Consider the following 13,374-nt stretch of genomic DNA (forward strand, 5'->3'; position numbering starts at 1 on the left):
TGTTGCCGCGTCTTTTTAGCTTATAAATAACAAAATAAAAAAAAACAAGATAAAAATGTCTGCGTACATAATTTGCGTTTTCCAACCGATTACATAAATCCCCATCTTTTGCTAGATTTGATTAAACCGGTGCAGCCACTGCCGCAAAACAACAAAGAACAACATAATCCATGCAATACTTCAAAGTAACCACTGTAGCAGATATTGTAACCACTATACATTATATAAAGATTCTCAAATAAAATGACCCCAAAACCAAAATAATGCCAATTTGACCAATCTAGTAACTATTATCTCGGCGGAGTTTTGGGTGTGACAAGTATGAAAACGCATCAAATACTTCAGAGTTTAAAAAAAAAAAAAAAAAAAATTGATACCAGCCTCTAGGAATTCAGTCGCTTCATGCTCCTCCTCATGGGAGACTTTGCACACAAAGCTACTAATAAAACTACCAGTTGCATGAGGATAAACCACACCAATGCGGCATGACACATGAACATACGACACAAATTTATTAACATGGTACTTATTGATTGATTAGATAACACCTTTTTCCTTAGCATTTCTTATACCCTATTGGACAAATTTTGTTTGATTTGTCCAAGAAAAGTAGTTGGTGGTGGATCGTATTATTATCCATGTATTCATAATGCATAAGATTCTAGAATAATGTTAGGAAGATTAAATTTTTTAAACCAATTTGAAAACTAAATAGGCAAATAATGTGTCACAAATAAAAAAAAATACGTTATTCAACATTTAAATAATAATATAATCACCACTACCTATCATTAAATTTTTAGTTTACAAATTTGAACTCACAAACATTACCAAAGATTGTATTACCCACGGAGAGTTTCGAACCACCCATCCCCACAATAATTGGTCAACTGATGCAGTCGTTTTATCAAAACTACCTCTTCATTGCCCACTCGGCGGACATGTCACAATGTCACATGACTCACATGCCTTAACCTTTTTCTAGGTGTAATATTTTGTTAATTGTACTTTTTTTTAGTGTTGCATAGTAGCTAGTTCATCTTTTTCTGCAAGTTCCTCAATGAATTATCTAGTATCTATAACATCTAAAATAGTATACTAACATAATTTGTATTTTCGGTGCTCATAAATGTGATTTGAAGTTTGGTAAATTTGTTTATTTGTTTTTCTTCACAAACAATAAGATAATATCTTCGCATTGTTGAGTCTTACAAAAATATTTGGGCTCGTACGATTTTGGGTTTGAGAATGATTGGCGTGACCTTTTACTCTGTCTTCATTTGGGCAGTGAGTTCATGAAGTCCAACTCCTTTAAATACTAAAACACCCTTGACCTTTTCAAGCAGGGCACTGATATCCCCTCCGCCTTTGGTCTTTTCACTTTCGCATCCCTGGACTGACTGAAAGACAAACGCCATGTAGTAAAAATCCAATCGACAAAGAGACAGAGCAGAACAGAGAGATTCTCTGAATGCCCGCGAAGCTCCAACAATGGCGTCAGATCTGGTGCTTGACACAGCCATCATAGACTGGGTTCTCATCCCTCTCTCGGTGGTCATGGTTCTCGTTGGCATCCTCCGATACTTCGTCTCCAAGCTCATGCGATCCAACCAAGTTCCCGATGCCAAAATTGTCAAAGAAGGGTCTCCCTCTTAACCATAATTGCACATGCTTATTATACTACATGCATTTGTATGTATGTCTGACTGTATGAAATTGCTTATTTTCCCATCCGCCTTTGACTCTTTTGTCTTTTCGTCCATTTTTTTTTTGCATCCTGCATCCAGGACCGAATCAATGTGATTTTTCTGTAGCAGTGTATCCTTCCGATTCCGGTTTGAAAACATGCCTAGTAAGTGTAGTTTTCCTAACAGGTCTTGGTTTCCCGTTTTGCAATAGGAATATGACTTCGTTTTGTAGTGGAAAACTTGGAAATTGAGAGACAGAATCTTTCCGGCAAATGGAGAAGTTCAAAGCCTTACAAATATACAAGACCTAGCCTAAAGAACCTCAACTACTGAAGTCACGAAAATAATTGATAGAGAGAGAGAAATAACTACTGCATTTTGATATCGAGAAAATACATGGAGTTGTTGTTGTTGAGAGTTGTCCCACATTGGTGAGGGACAAGGTTTGCTATGTGCTTATATGGTCTTGGGCTACTCCCCATATTGCCAATTGGTTTTATGGTGGAACCTCAATTTCATCATGGTATCAGAGCGGGTTGTCCTCGTGTGAAGCCAAACGGCCACACGCGCTCCACGTCACCCAGTTGTTGTCCACGTGTAGGCTTGAAAATCCGCCACACGTGCGGGGGCGTGTTGAGAGTTGTCCCACATTGGTGAGGGACAAGGTTTGCTATGTGCTTATATGGTCTTGGGCTACTCCCCATATTGCCAATTGGTTTTATGGTGGAACCTCAATTTCATCAGTTGTCTGGGATCGAACAGCAGAGAAAGAAGAGGAAGCTGCTAGGACTGTTGCATCAACAACAACACTAGTTGTTCTTTGTTAACGAGCCTACCCACCGAAATTCTCATCGACATCCTCTTAAGGCTACCCGTAAGCTCACTGTTTTGCATCCGATGTGTCTCAAAGACCGTGTTAAACATAGTCGACTGTCCATCTTTTGTTACCCTTCACACGCAACGTTTACTTACTGTACAAGCTACCCAGCAATTTGGATGATGTTAATCATGATCAAGTACCAAAACTCATGCATATGGATCATAGTATCACCACAGATGGATATTGTGCCTTCCAATCAGTGGAACACGACGACAATAAGAATGCCTTCACACACAATGAAGATGATGCAACTGTGCCGGCCGAGTTTGGTCCCCCACCGCCGCGGACAGATGGTTGCTACGACAAATTTGAATTTGTATTCTGCAACTTGCTTTGTTTTAGGGTTTTTGGGAATACGGAATCTGATACCATAAGATTTGAAGAACCATGCATCTTAGTTAATCTTTTTCTGTAAGTTCCTCAATGAATTATTTAGTATCTACAACATTTAAAATGGTATACCAGTGTAATTTGTATTTCCGGTGCTCATAAATGTGATTTGAAGTTTGGTACATTTGTTTATTTGTTTTTCTTCACAAACAATAAGATAATATCTTCACATTGTTTTTTTTTAGCCACCGACGGGTTCAAACCCACATCGTCATGCAAAGACTCAACACATTTCCACCACTGTGATAATATCTTCGCATTGTTGAGTCCTAGAAAAATATTTGGGCTGGTACGATTTTGGGTTTGAGAATGATTGGCTTGGGCCTTTTACTCTTGTCTTCATTGGGTCAGTGAGTTCATGAAGTCCAACTATTTAAGTACTAAAACACCCTTGACCTTTTCGAGCAGTACACGGACATCCCCTCCGCCTTTGGTCTTTTCACTTTCGCATTCCTGGACCGACTGAAAGACAAACACCGTGTAGTGAAAATCCAATCGATAACGAGGCGAGGAACAGAGAGAGATATACCCAAAGCGCAACCAAAGACTGTAGTTTAGCTCTCATTCTTTGACTACCCGCGAAGCTCCAACAATGGCGGCAAATAACCAAAGTCATTTGAACATTGAATCAATATTGTAAGACATCGAAAGTTCTAAACCATATGAGATATGATATATAGACAGACATAATGCAGCAGATGAATATGTTTTTTTGACAAGATTCCTAACCTAAATGGCTATATACAGCAAAGGAAGTTAAGTATGTTGCCCACATCCACAAGCAAAGTTTGTTCCTTGGTTACTTGGTAATGGTATCGCCTAGATCACTGCCAGCTTTGTTTGCTTAAAACGTAAATTTGAGCGAAACCCCAATGAAACGATTCGAAAAACACCATTCAAATAGTTACGGATGAAGCTCAAAACCTGAAATACCTGTTCTTCCGCGTAAGCAAAACTAACCGTCCATTTCTTCATGTATGGAGAAAAGGTTTGGCAACTTTTTTCCACATTGCGAAAAGGGAAGGGTATCCTTGTCATCACATGACAACCAAGAACGGCTACATATTTTGATGAAGGGTTATGGGCACAATTTCTTCGGAGAACTGGCCAGATTTTCACACCTTGCTCAGTTGCTCTACTGGCAGGCATGCCCAGCAGATGGGCAGCCAAGACATTGGTTTCTGTTCTCAAGTAGGACTCATGGTCTCCATTTTCTAAGGGTTAGTATTACCACCCTCTACACCCAAATTAAAATTCTCCACCTCATAATTTTGATAAATTTATAAGTGGTTGACTGAAGGGGATACAAATTCTTCTTTCTGTCATGCCTATGCTCGTATTAAATCCTCCAGCTCTCGTATCAGTTGTATTCTTGATGGAAATAATCTTCTTACTGATCCGCAGGCAATTGAGAACCATTGTGTTAATTTCTATCAGACCTTGTTCGGCTCTTTTTTCACTCCTTCAGGTATTGATGAGGTTTGTGAGGTCATTCGGCCAATGGTCACTGATTCTGAAAATGATCTTTTATCTGCATTACCTATTGATGAGGAAATTAAGGAAGCAGTTTTCTTTTTAAGTGCTTCTAGTGCGCCAGGGCCAGATGGTTTTCCAGGTTTTTTCTATCACCATTGTTGGGATATTGTTGGCTTTGATGTTATTCAATTTGTGAAGCAATTCTTTCACTCGAATTGGTTATACCCTAATGCCAACAATAATTTCTTAGTTCTGATACCGAAGGTGGAAGACGCTATTTCCATTACCCAATTTAGACCTATTGCTTTGGCAAATTTTCTCTTCAAGATTATTCCCAAAATTTTGGTAGTTCGTAATTTGCAAGGTTTTTTCGATAAATATAGTAGGGCCTCTGGTCAATTTATCAATAAGGCAAAAAGTACTTTCTACTTGAGCTCTACTTCAAGGCATCGCAAAGTTGTGGTTGAGAGTTACTTGGGATTCAAAGAAGGCAAAGTACCATTTGTCTATTTAGGAGTTCCAATCTTTTGTGGCAAGCCTAAGAGGAGTCATCTTCAAGCCTTGGCAGATAAAGCTAAAGCTAAGTTAACAGGTTGGAAGGGGAAACTTTTATATATGGTAGGAAGAGTTCAACTCATTCAATCAGTTTTTCAGAGTATGCTCTTGCATAGTTTTTTTGTTTATAAGTGGCCTTCTTCCTTGCTGAGGTCTTTTTCGCGATGTGCTTTCAATTTTATATGGTCTGGTGACGTGACCTCCAAGAAGTTTGTTACAGTTTCTTGGCGTCAGTTATGTGCACCGAAGAATGAAGGTGGTTTGGGATTGCGTGATCTTTGCTCTCTTAATACTACAGCTCTCTTAAAGCTTGGATGGGTTATTATTACTTCTGATTCTCCTTGGAGTGTTTATTTTCGAGAACGTTTCCAGCTGCATGGTCATTTATATTCTTGTAGTTACAAGCTATCTTCTATATGGCCTGGTATTAAATCCATTCTTCATATCTTGTTTCAGAATTGTTGTTGGGTGATTCGAAATGGTTCTACTACTTCCCTTTGGGTTGATAAATGGTTGGATACGCCTACTGAGGACGTTGTTGGTGCAACTGAGATTGCTCATTCTCTATCTCGTACTTAGGTCTCAAATATTATTCGTATGGGAAAATGGGTTATTCCTTCTATTTTTTCTTCTACTTTTCCAGACCTAGCTAAAGAGATTTTAGAAATGCCTCTTCCAATTGATGAGGACAAGGACGTTTTAATTTGGGAAGCTTTTACATCTGGAGTCTTTTCGTTTTCGATGGCTATGAAATTGTTTGTCATCGATTTCCTATTAAGAGTTGGGCTTCCACTATCTGGTGTCCTTTCATCCCACCTCGCTACTCTATTTTAGTTTGAAAGATTCTTTTCAACAAGCTCCCAATGGAAGATCAACTTCAACGACGGGGTATCCCGCTGGTTCCAATATGCCAACTATGTTACAAGGATTCTAAATCTATTGACCATTTATTTTCTAGTTGTGAATTTGCACAACGTGCTTGGTGTTGGCTAGCTACCCAATTTGGCACTATTACTCCACCTACGGGCTCCCTCCCTGATTTATGGCTTGCCTTTGTGTCAAATCGGTTTTCTCCACAACTTCGCAATGTTTATTTGGAAGATGCGTAATAAAGTGAAGTTTGAAAGCAAACCCTTTTCCTTCTCACGTTTTTGCCGTTCCATCTCGGCTTAGATTAGGCAAGTTGGACCTTTCACCCTGGGTACATACGAGGCATTTTGGATAGGCAACTTTTAGTCTCTCTTGGAATCTCAGCTAAGTCTTGTAAAGCTCCTTCTATTGTCCCTGTTCTTTGGCATCCCCTTCCTTTTTCTTGGGTCAAAGTGAATACTGATGGTCTTGCTAAAGGTAATCCGGGTCCTGCGGCTTGTGGCGGGGTTTTCCGAGATTCTGCGGGTTATTTTCTTGGTGGTTTCTCCCTAAGCTTGGGCCATCGTACTTCTTTCTATGCGGAGCTCCATGATATCATGCTTGTTGTCGAATTGGCTCATGCGCGGGGTTGGAAAAATTTATGGCTTGAAAGTGACTCTTCTAGTGTAATATCTTGTTTTGCTTCTGCATCTTTCTCTCCCCCTTGGTCGCTTCAGACACGCTGGAACAATTGTATTCTCCAATTGCAGAACATGGTTTTCCGTTGCTCTCATACATTTTGAGAAGGGAATGATGTTGCTGACAAATTAGCCAATTTAGGGCTTCTCTCATCTTCACTTATTTGGCATTCCACTCCCCTATAGAGATTCTTCCTTTTCTGCACTCAGATTTCTTGGGCATGCCAGCCTACAGGTTTGTCTCCCCTTCTTGATATGTGATTTCCCTTTTTTACCTAATCTTTTTGGATTTCCTTTTTCATTTTGCAGCTTATCTTGCAGGTTCTTACCTTTTAAGGTTTATAGAGGGGTTTGGGCATACGTCCACCCAATCTTTTCCTTGTATTTTCTTTTCAAGAAGAGTACGGTCTATGTCCCCCCTCTTTTTCCTGTATTTTCCTTTCTCAAAAGGGGTAAGATGTATGTCCCCCCTCTTTGTCTTTCGTTTTTCTTGTTCTATGAGGGGTAAGATTTTTGTCCCCCATTGACTAGGTGTAACTTTTTTTTTCTTATCTATATATTTACCTCGTGCTGCCGAGGTTTTCCAAAAAAAAAATATATATATATATATATATATAATAATTATTCTATTGGTTATAAATAAATAAATAATAATAAATTTACTTTCTCATCGTACTTCATTTCTAAACTTTCTCTATTTCCTACTCTCAGCCAATAGCAAGTGTATTGCGAACCTTTATATTTTCTTTTTATAAACCTAAAACAGAAAATTGAAAGTCAGACATTGAAAGTTCATAAAAAATAACTTTCAGCTTTTAGTTTCAATTTCATGTTTTAAAAAACTGAAAACGAAAAAAAGTTAATAAACAAGTTTTTAATTTTCAAACCCACTAGTACTAATGCTGATGGCAATTTATTACAGTGGTGAAAAACGATCATAACTATGAACTCTGGTGTTTAACTAATTTAGTCTTCCTTATTTTCCCATCCGCCTTTTGACTCTTTTGTCTTTTCGTCCATTTTTTTTTGCATCCAGCATGCAGGACCGAATCAATGTGATTTTTTTGTAGCAGTGTATCTTTCCGATTCCGGTTAAGAAAACATGCCTAGTAAGTGTAAGTTTCCTAACAGGTCTTGGTTTCCCGTTTTGCAATAGGAATACGAATTCGTTTTGTAGTGGGAAACTTGGAAATTGAGAGAGAGAATCCTTCTGGCAAATGGAGAAGTTCAAAGCCTTATAAATATACAAGACCTAGCCTCAAGAACCTCAACTACTGAAGTCACGAAAACAATTGAGAGAGAGAGAGAGAGAGAGAGAGAGAGAGAGAGAGAGAGAGAGAGAGAGAGAGAGAGAGAGAGAAATAACTACTGCCTTTTTGATATCGAGAAAATACATGGAGATGTTGTCTGGGATCGAGCAGCAGAGAAAGAAGAGGAAGCTGCTGGACTGTTGCATCAACAACAGCACTAGTTGTTCTTCGTTAACGAGCCTACCCACCGAAATTCTCATCGACATCCTCTTAAGGCTACCCGTAAGCTCACTGTTTTGCATCCGATGCGTCTCAAAGACCGTGTTAAACATAGTCGACTGTCCATCTTTTGTTACCCTTCACACGCAACGTTTACTTACGGTACAAGCTACCCAGACTAATTTTGATGATGTTAATCAAGTACCTAAACTTATGCATATGGATCATAGTATCACCACAGTTGGATATTGTGCCTTCCAATCAGTGGAATACGACGACAATAAGAATGCCTTCACACACAAGGAAGATGATGCAACCGCGCCGGCCGAGTTTGGTCCCCCACCACCGCGGCCAGATGGTTGGTACGAAAAATTTGAATTTGTATTCTGCAACTTGCTTTGTTTTAGGTTTTTTGGGGATCGGGAATCTGATTCCATAAGATTTGAAGATCCATGCATCTTAGTTAATCCTCTTAGGAGAGAAGTCCTAGTGCTCCCAACAACAACCAACGCTCAACTTCCAGCGTCATGTCCCAAAGATAGCGTCTTAGATTGGTTAGCTATGGGATTGGATAATGTTACCAATCATCTCAAGATCGTCCGTGTCTCTGGAAATAAAGACTACAGCAGCCAGCTGGTGGCCCAAGTTCATGTATTGGGAACAAACTCGTGGCGGGAGGTAGACTCAGCTCCTCCTTGTAATTTAAGTGCGACGAAGTTATACGCATACGGCGACATGCATTGGCTGGTATGGTCCGAGTACGAGTATCCCGTTAATGGTGATAATGGTGATGATGATGGCGAGTATTATGATGATGATAATAATAATTACGATGATGCTGATGATTATTATGATTATGATGATGATGATGATCCAATAAAATGGGCTATAAGCATAGTTTCCTTCGACTTCAGCAAAGAGGAGTTCCACCAAAGAATTCCTCCTCCCAAATACTTTGGAGACAGCTACAAGTATCTTGGCCGTGGGGATACACCACCAACGGAGTCGACAGGTGCTTTCAAAAACAACCTTTTCTACCTCCACTTGGTAAATTTGAGAGGATATATGGCCTTGGTAGATGCTTCGTCACGGGATCATCTTGAGATATGGGTGTTGAAGAATTACCATGACAAGAATCAAGAGTGGAGTCTTGAGTACAAGGTAGAAACCAAAATAATTTACGGGAGGGATACTCCTTTCTACCAAGCGTGGCCTTTGAAATGCTACCAATGGGCGCACGGCATATTTTTCAATCAACACGGAGGTGCCACTCGTAGTACATATTTTTTGGATCTAAGAAGCGGTTCCACGACGAAAGCAGAATTATTCCCATCCAAGAGCGTGTGCACCAGCATCTTGAGTTATACCCCCTCCTTGATTTCTCTAAGAAATTACGGGAGTTTGGTTCAAGGACAACCGACTACTGCAAGTATCACGTCTGCAGAAGGCAAGAATTTAGTTTACCTCATGGTGTAGCACTAGCAGTAGCACAATGTTACCTTTCAAAGGTGTAATATTTCGTTACTTGTACTTTTTTTTAGGTGTTGCATAGTAGCTAGTTAATCTTTTTCGGTAAGTTCCTCAATGAATTATCTAGTATCTACAACACGTAAAATGGTATACCAGCGTAATTTGTATTTTTGGTGCTCATAAATGTGATTTGAAGTATGGTACATTTATTTATTTATTTTTATTCACAAACGATAAGATAATATCTTCGCCTTGTTTTTTTTAGCCACCGACGGCGTTCAAATCCACGTCGTCATGCAATGGCTCAACACCTTTCAACCACGGCGATAATACTTCTCATTGTTGAGTCTTACAAAAATATTTGGGCTGGTACGATTTTGGGTTTGAGAATGATTGGCTTGGGCCTTTTACTCTGTCATTATTGGGTCAGTGAGTTCATGAAGTCCAACTCCTTAAGTACTGAAACACCCTTGACCTTTTCGAGCAGGACACGGATATCCCCTCTGCATTTGGTCTTTTCACATTCGCATTCCTGGACCGACTGAAAGGCAAACACCGGGTCGTGAAAATCCAATTGATAAACGAGGCGAGGCAGAGCAGAACAGAGAGAGATATACACAAAGCGCAACCAAAGACTGTCGTTTAGCTCTCATTCTTTGACTGCCCGACTGCCCGCGAAGCTCCAACAATGGCGGCAGATCTGGTGCTTGACACAGCCATCAGAGACTGGGTTCTCATCCCTCTCTCGGTGGTCATGGTTCTCATCGGCGTCCTCCGATACTTCGTCTCCAAGCTCATGCGATCCAACCAAGTCCCCGATGCCAAAATTGTCAAAGAAGGGTCTCCCTCTTAACCCTAATTACACATGCTTATTATACTACATGCGTTTGTATGTCTATATTTGTATGTGTTTGTGATCTATTACTGCGTCTGACTTTATGAAATTGCTTTTGGTTGTGAATTCAGGCAATTGATTATCAGGGCTCGGAACTTACGTGCTGCTGCTAATTTCATACCTCCAAAGTCGTTTCGTGCTCGCCGATTGTATTACAACAACGAGGTTTGCCAATAATTCTTGTTGTATTTGCTAATTAGTCGTTTAATTTTTTTTTTCTAAGAGCACTAGATTGAAATGCTTTTGTTATCGTAAGCTGAAAGGAATTTTATTTGTTGGTGTTGTTGATGAGTTAGAGTTTAGCATTGGGCTCATGTAATTTGGATTGGAAATTTGTTGTAACGGGTAGCGAGAATTCTTCGTCTCATTTTGTTGTTGAAAACTTACAGCATGGTTTATTGTAAGGAGCCGATGAATACGAGAAATTTCAAGGCTTTTCACATAGAAACCCTTTGATAGCATTACACTTAGAAACACTTCAAACCCAATTCTTTAAACAAACCCAGCTGACTTTGTAATGGAAGAAGGGAAGCTTTAAGAAATCTCACAACTACGGACCAATTAGAGCATAACATGTGGTTGGATAAGATTTTTATTGTATTTTCTCCAATTGAGCTCTTGAAGCGTTTTTGTATAAAATTTCAATGCTCTCTATTTTACTAATTTTCAGTGTTCTCGAATTTACTAAACTTTCAATGCTTTCTCTATGGTTAGGAGCGTCAAAACTTTGATTCATGTATGGAGGTCTAGAAGATGCACTGAAACTAGGTTGTCGTCTGCTATTTCTTGTTGTCATTCTGTTGATACTGATGTCAAACATTTTTCACTATGGCAGGAAAATGGGTTGTTAATTGTTCCTAAGGGTCAGGCACAGAATCCACAAGCGCAAATGTTCTCTGATCCCAACATGGCCATGGATATGATGAAGAAAAATCTGTCCATGATAATACCCCAGGTATTTCAGATTGCTTGAGTTTTTAGTTTTTACTGTAATTTGGCTTCATTTTCTCAGATATTGTAACTGATTTTTCATGATTACCTTTGTGTTGGCCAGACTCTTACTTTTGCATGGGTCAACTTTTTCTTCTCTGGATTTGTAGCAGGTATGTTTCAATGCCTCTCAAACTGATTTTTCGGTTCCTGTGCTTGCATAAATTTTTGTCATCCTTCTTTTTCACGTCCTTGATGATTGACCTGTATAATAGGTTGTCATTCAATAGATATACAATAGTCATTTTTAGTAATATAAATCTTCATAATATGCTCAAGATGTCAGGTTTATGAGTGTCTTTATTTTCTTTTCCACAGCCAAAATTCCCTTTCCTCTTACTCAAAGGTTCAGGTCTATGCTTCAGAATGGGATTGACTTGAGCACTGTTGATGTTAGCTACGTCAGTAGCCGCTCATGGTACATGTTTATGTTTTGAGCAATCCCGTTGTATAAAATTCATCTTTTTTTTCTTTCTATTGGGTGTTTTTTCTTAACTGATTGTCTCTAATTATTCAAATTTGTTCTCTCAGGTACTTTCTTAATCTGTTTGGATTAAGGGGTTTGTTTAGTCTCATTCTGGGAGAAGAAAATGGTTGGTATCTCCTTATATGATTATTACCTCACGATAATTTTTCTTCCTCAGAAATGCATATTTTTTGTCTTTTCACACATGTGCACTGCAAGTTTATATGATCTATGAGGTTGAAAACTATTAACTTTTGTTATGCAGCCATGGACGATACTCAGAAAATGATGCAAATGAGTGGCTTTGGATTTGATCCATCAAAGGTACGAACTTAAGTAATTTTTATGTTTTTTTTTGGACAAATCTATTTATGCACTGTTGGCCTGTTCAATTTGACGGATGAAAAACTCAGATACGCAACTAAATTTCACGAAAGTATCTGTTTTAGACCCTGAGTGCATGCATCGCCATTGTTCTTTAAGTACATTTATTGTCAAGTCATCTGAACGTTAAGGTCAGGGCCTTTTTCCTTTTGGGGCAAATTTGTTGGGGCTTATATGCTTGTCCAATCAACTTACTCACTTGACAATGGATGCCTTATCCTTCATTAAACTAATCATTTAATTATTTGGGAAGCACCCATCACTTTGAACGGTAAAGTTTGTAATAGAATGGCTATTTTTTTTTCTGTAGCTTTTAATAGACTTGTGCTGTGGTAGTTTGATATATCTGTTAAGAAGCATTCAAATGAAGTTCCAACCATTCCTCTTCTGGATGTTCGTCTGAATCATGTTCGCATTTACTTATTTTGGATGAAAACAATTGGAAATATGATTAACTAAAAAGTTCTTTTATTCTGCATCACGAGTTCTAATCTAAAAGGGGTTTTGCTTTTTCCTTTTTGGATTGATCAGAGCTTGGGAGCTGAGAAGGACAGTCTTGATATAGTCCAGCATGACTGGGCCTTACCAAAATTTGAGCATCGCGCCGAAGCAGTATTGAGAGAACTTGCCAGATGAAAGCTGAAATCGTGAAGTTGGCTGCCCGACGGAAGCATCGTTTCTGTTCACATGCTCTCCTCCTGGGTTTCTTCCACCCAGGCAGTAAAGTCAGTCAGACTTTAGAGAGACCCAAGAAAAACATAAGAACTTACAAAAAACGCAGTCGTCGTAGTCTTTAGCAGCTTAAATTTAAGTTCGGATCATTAAACAAGGCACTGTTTTTTTAGCAGATCGAACCCACTGCTGGTTGTAACTCGTAATTCCTTTTCTTTTTGGTCTGAAACTAACTGTTGAAATGATTTATTTTCAAAGTTCCCTGAAAAAGATGGTGCAAGTAAGTGGCTGCCAAACAAAAGTGGCTTGCTGTACTTTAATTAACATGATTAGCGTTGAGTATGGTCTGCACTTTAAAGATTCTATTGAATCTGCAGCCTTTCCTTTCCTTCCCGAGTGCCCGAAACTTCGGAAGTTTTTGATTGACAAATAAATCCTTGTCGCTCAAAGAAGGCCCGCCATTTTCTGTGGTAGACCAGCTGAATCGACAAA

At 39.1% G+C, this 13,374-nt stretch overlaps 1 protein-coding gene across 2 annotated transcripts; it reads left to right on the top strand.

Annotated features, from left to right (window-relative positions):
- Window positions 1–1,467: 1,467 nt before the first annotated feature.
- On the top strand, window positions 1,468–13,152 carry LOC137727955 (uncharacterized). Of its 2 annotated transcripts, XM_088678653.1 has the most exons (9): window positions 3,510–3,528; window positions 10,142–10,315; window positions 10,442–10,535; window positions 11,206–11,325; window positions 11,425–11,473; window positions 11,679–11,778; window positions 11,892–11,953; window positions 12,092–12,150; window positions 12,742–13,152. In XM_088678653.1, exons 2-9 carry the CDS (start codon window positions 10,164–10,166, stop codon window positions 12,844–12,846), a joined length of 741 nt encoding a protein of 246 aa, XP_088534779.1. In that variant the 5' UTR covers window positions 3,510–3,528; window positions 10,142–10,163; the 3' UTR covers window positions 12,847–13,152. The 2 variants fall into 2 exon arrangements, with proteins under 2 accessions (XP_088534780.1, XP_088534779.1); XM_088678654.1 differs by lacking the exons at window positions 3,510–3,528; window positions 10,142–10,315 and adding an exon at window positions 1,468–1,643.
- The last annotated feature ends 222 nt before the right edge of the window (window positions 13,153–13,374 follow it).

This window comes from Pyrus communis, chromosome 10 (genome assembly GCF_041283825.1).
Source record: "Pyrus communis isolate YQ-2024b chromosome 10, ASM4128382v1, whole genome shotgun sequence".
Taxonomy (NCBI): Eukaryota; Viridiplantae; Streptophyta; class Magnoliopsida; order Rosales; family Rosaceae; genus Pyrus; species Pyrus communis.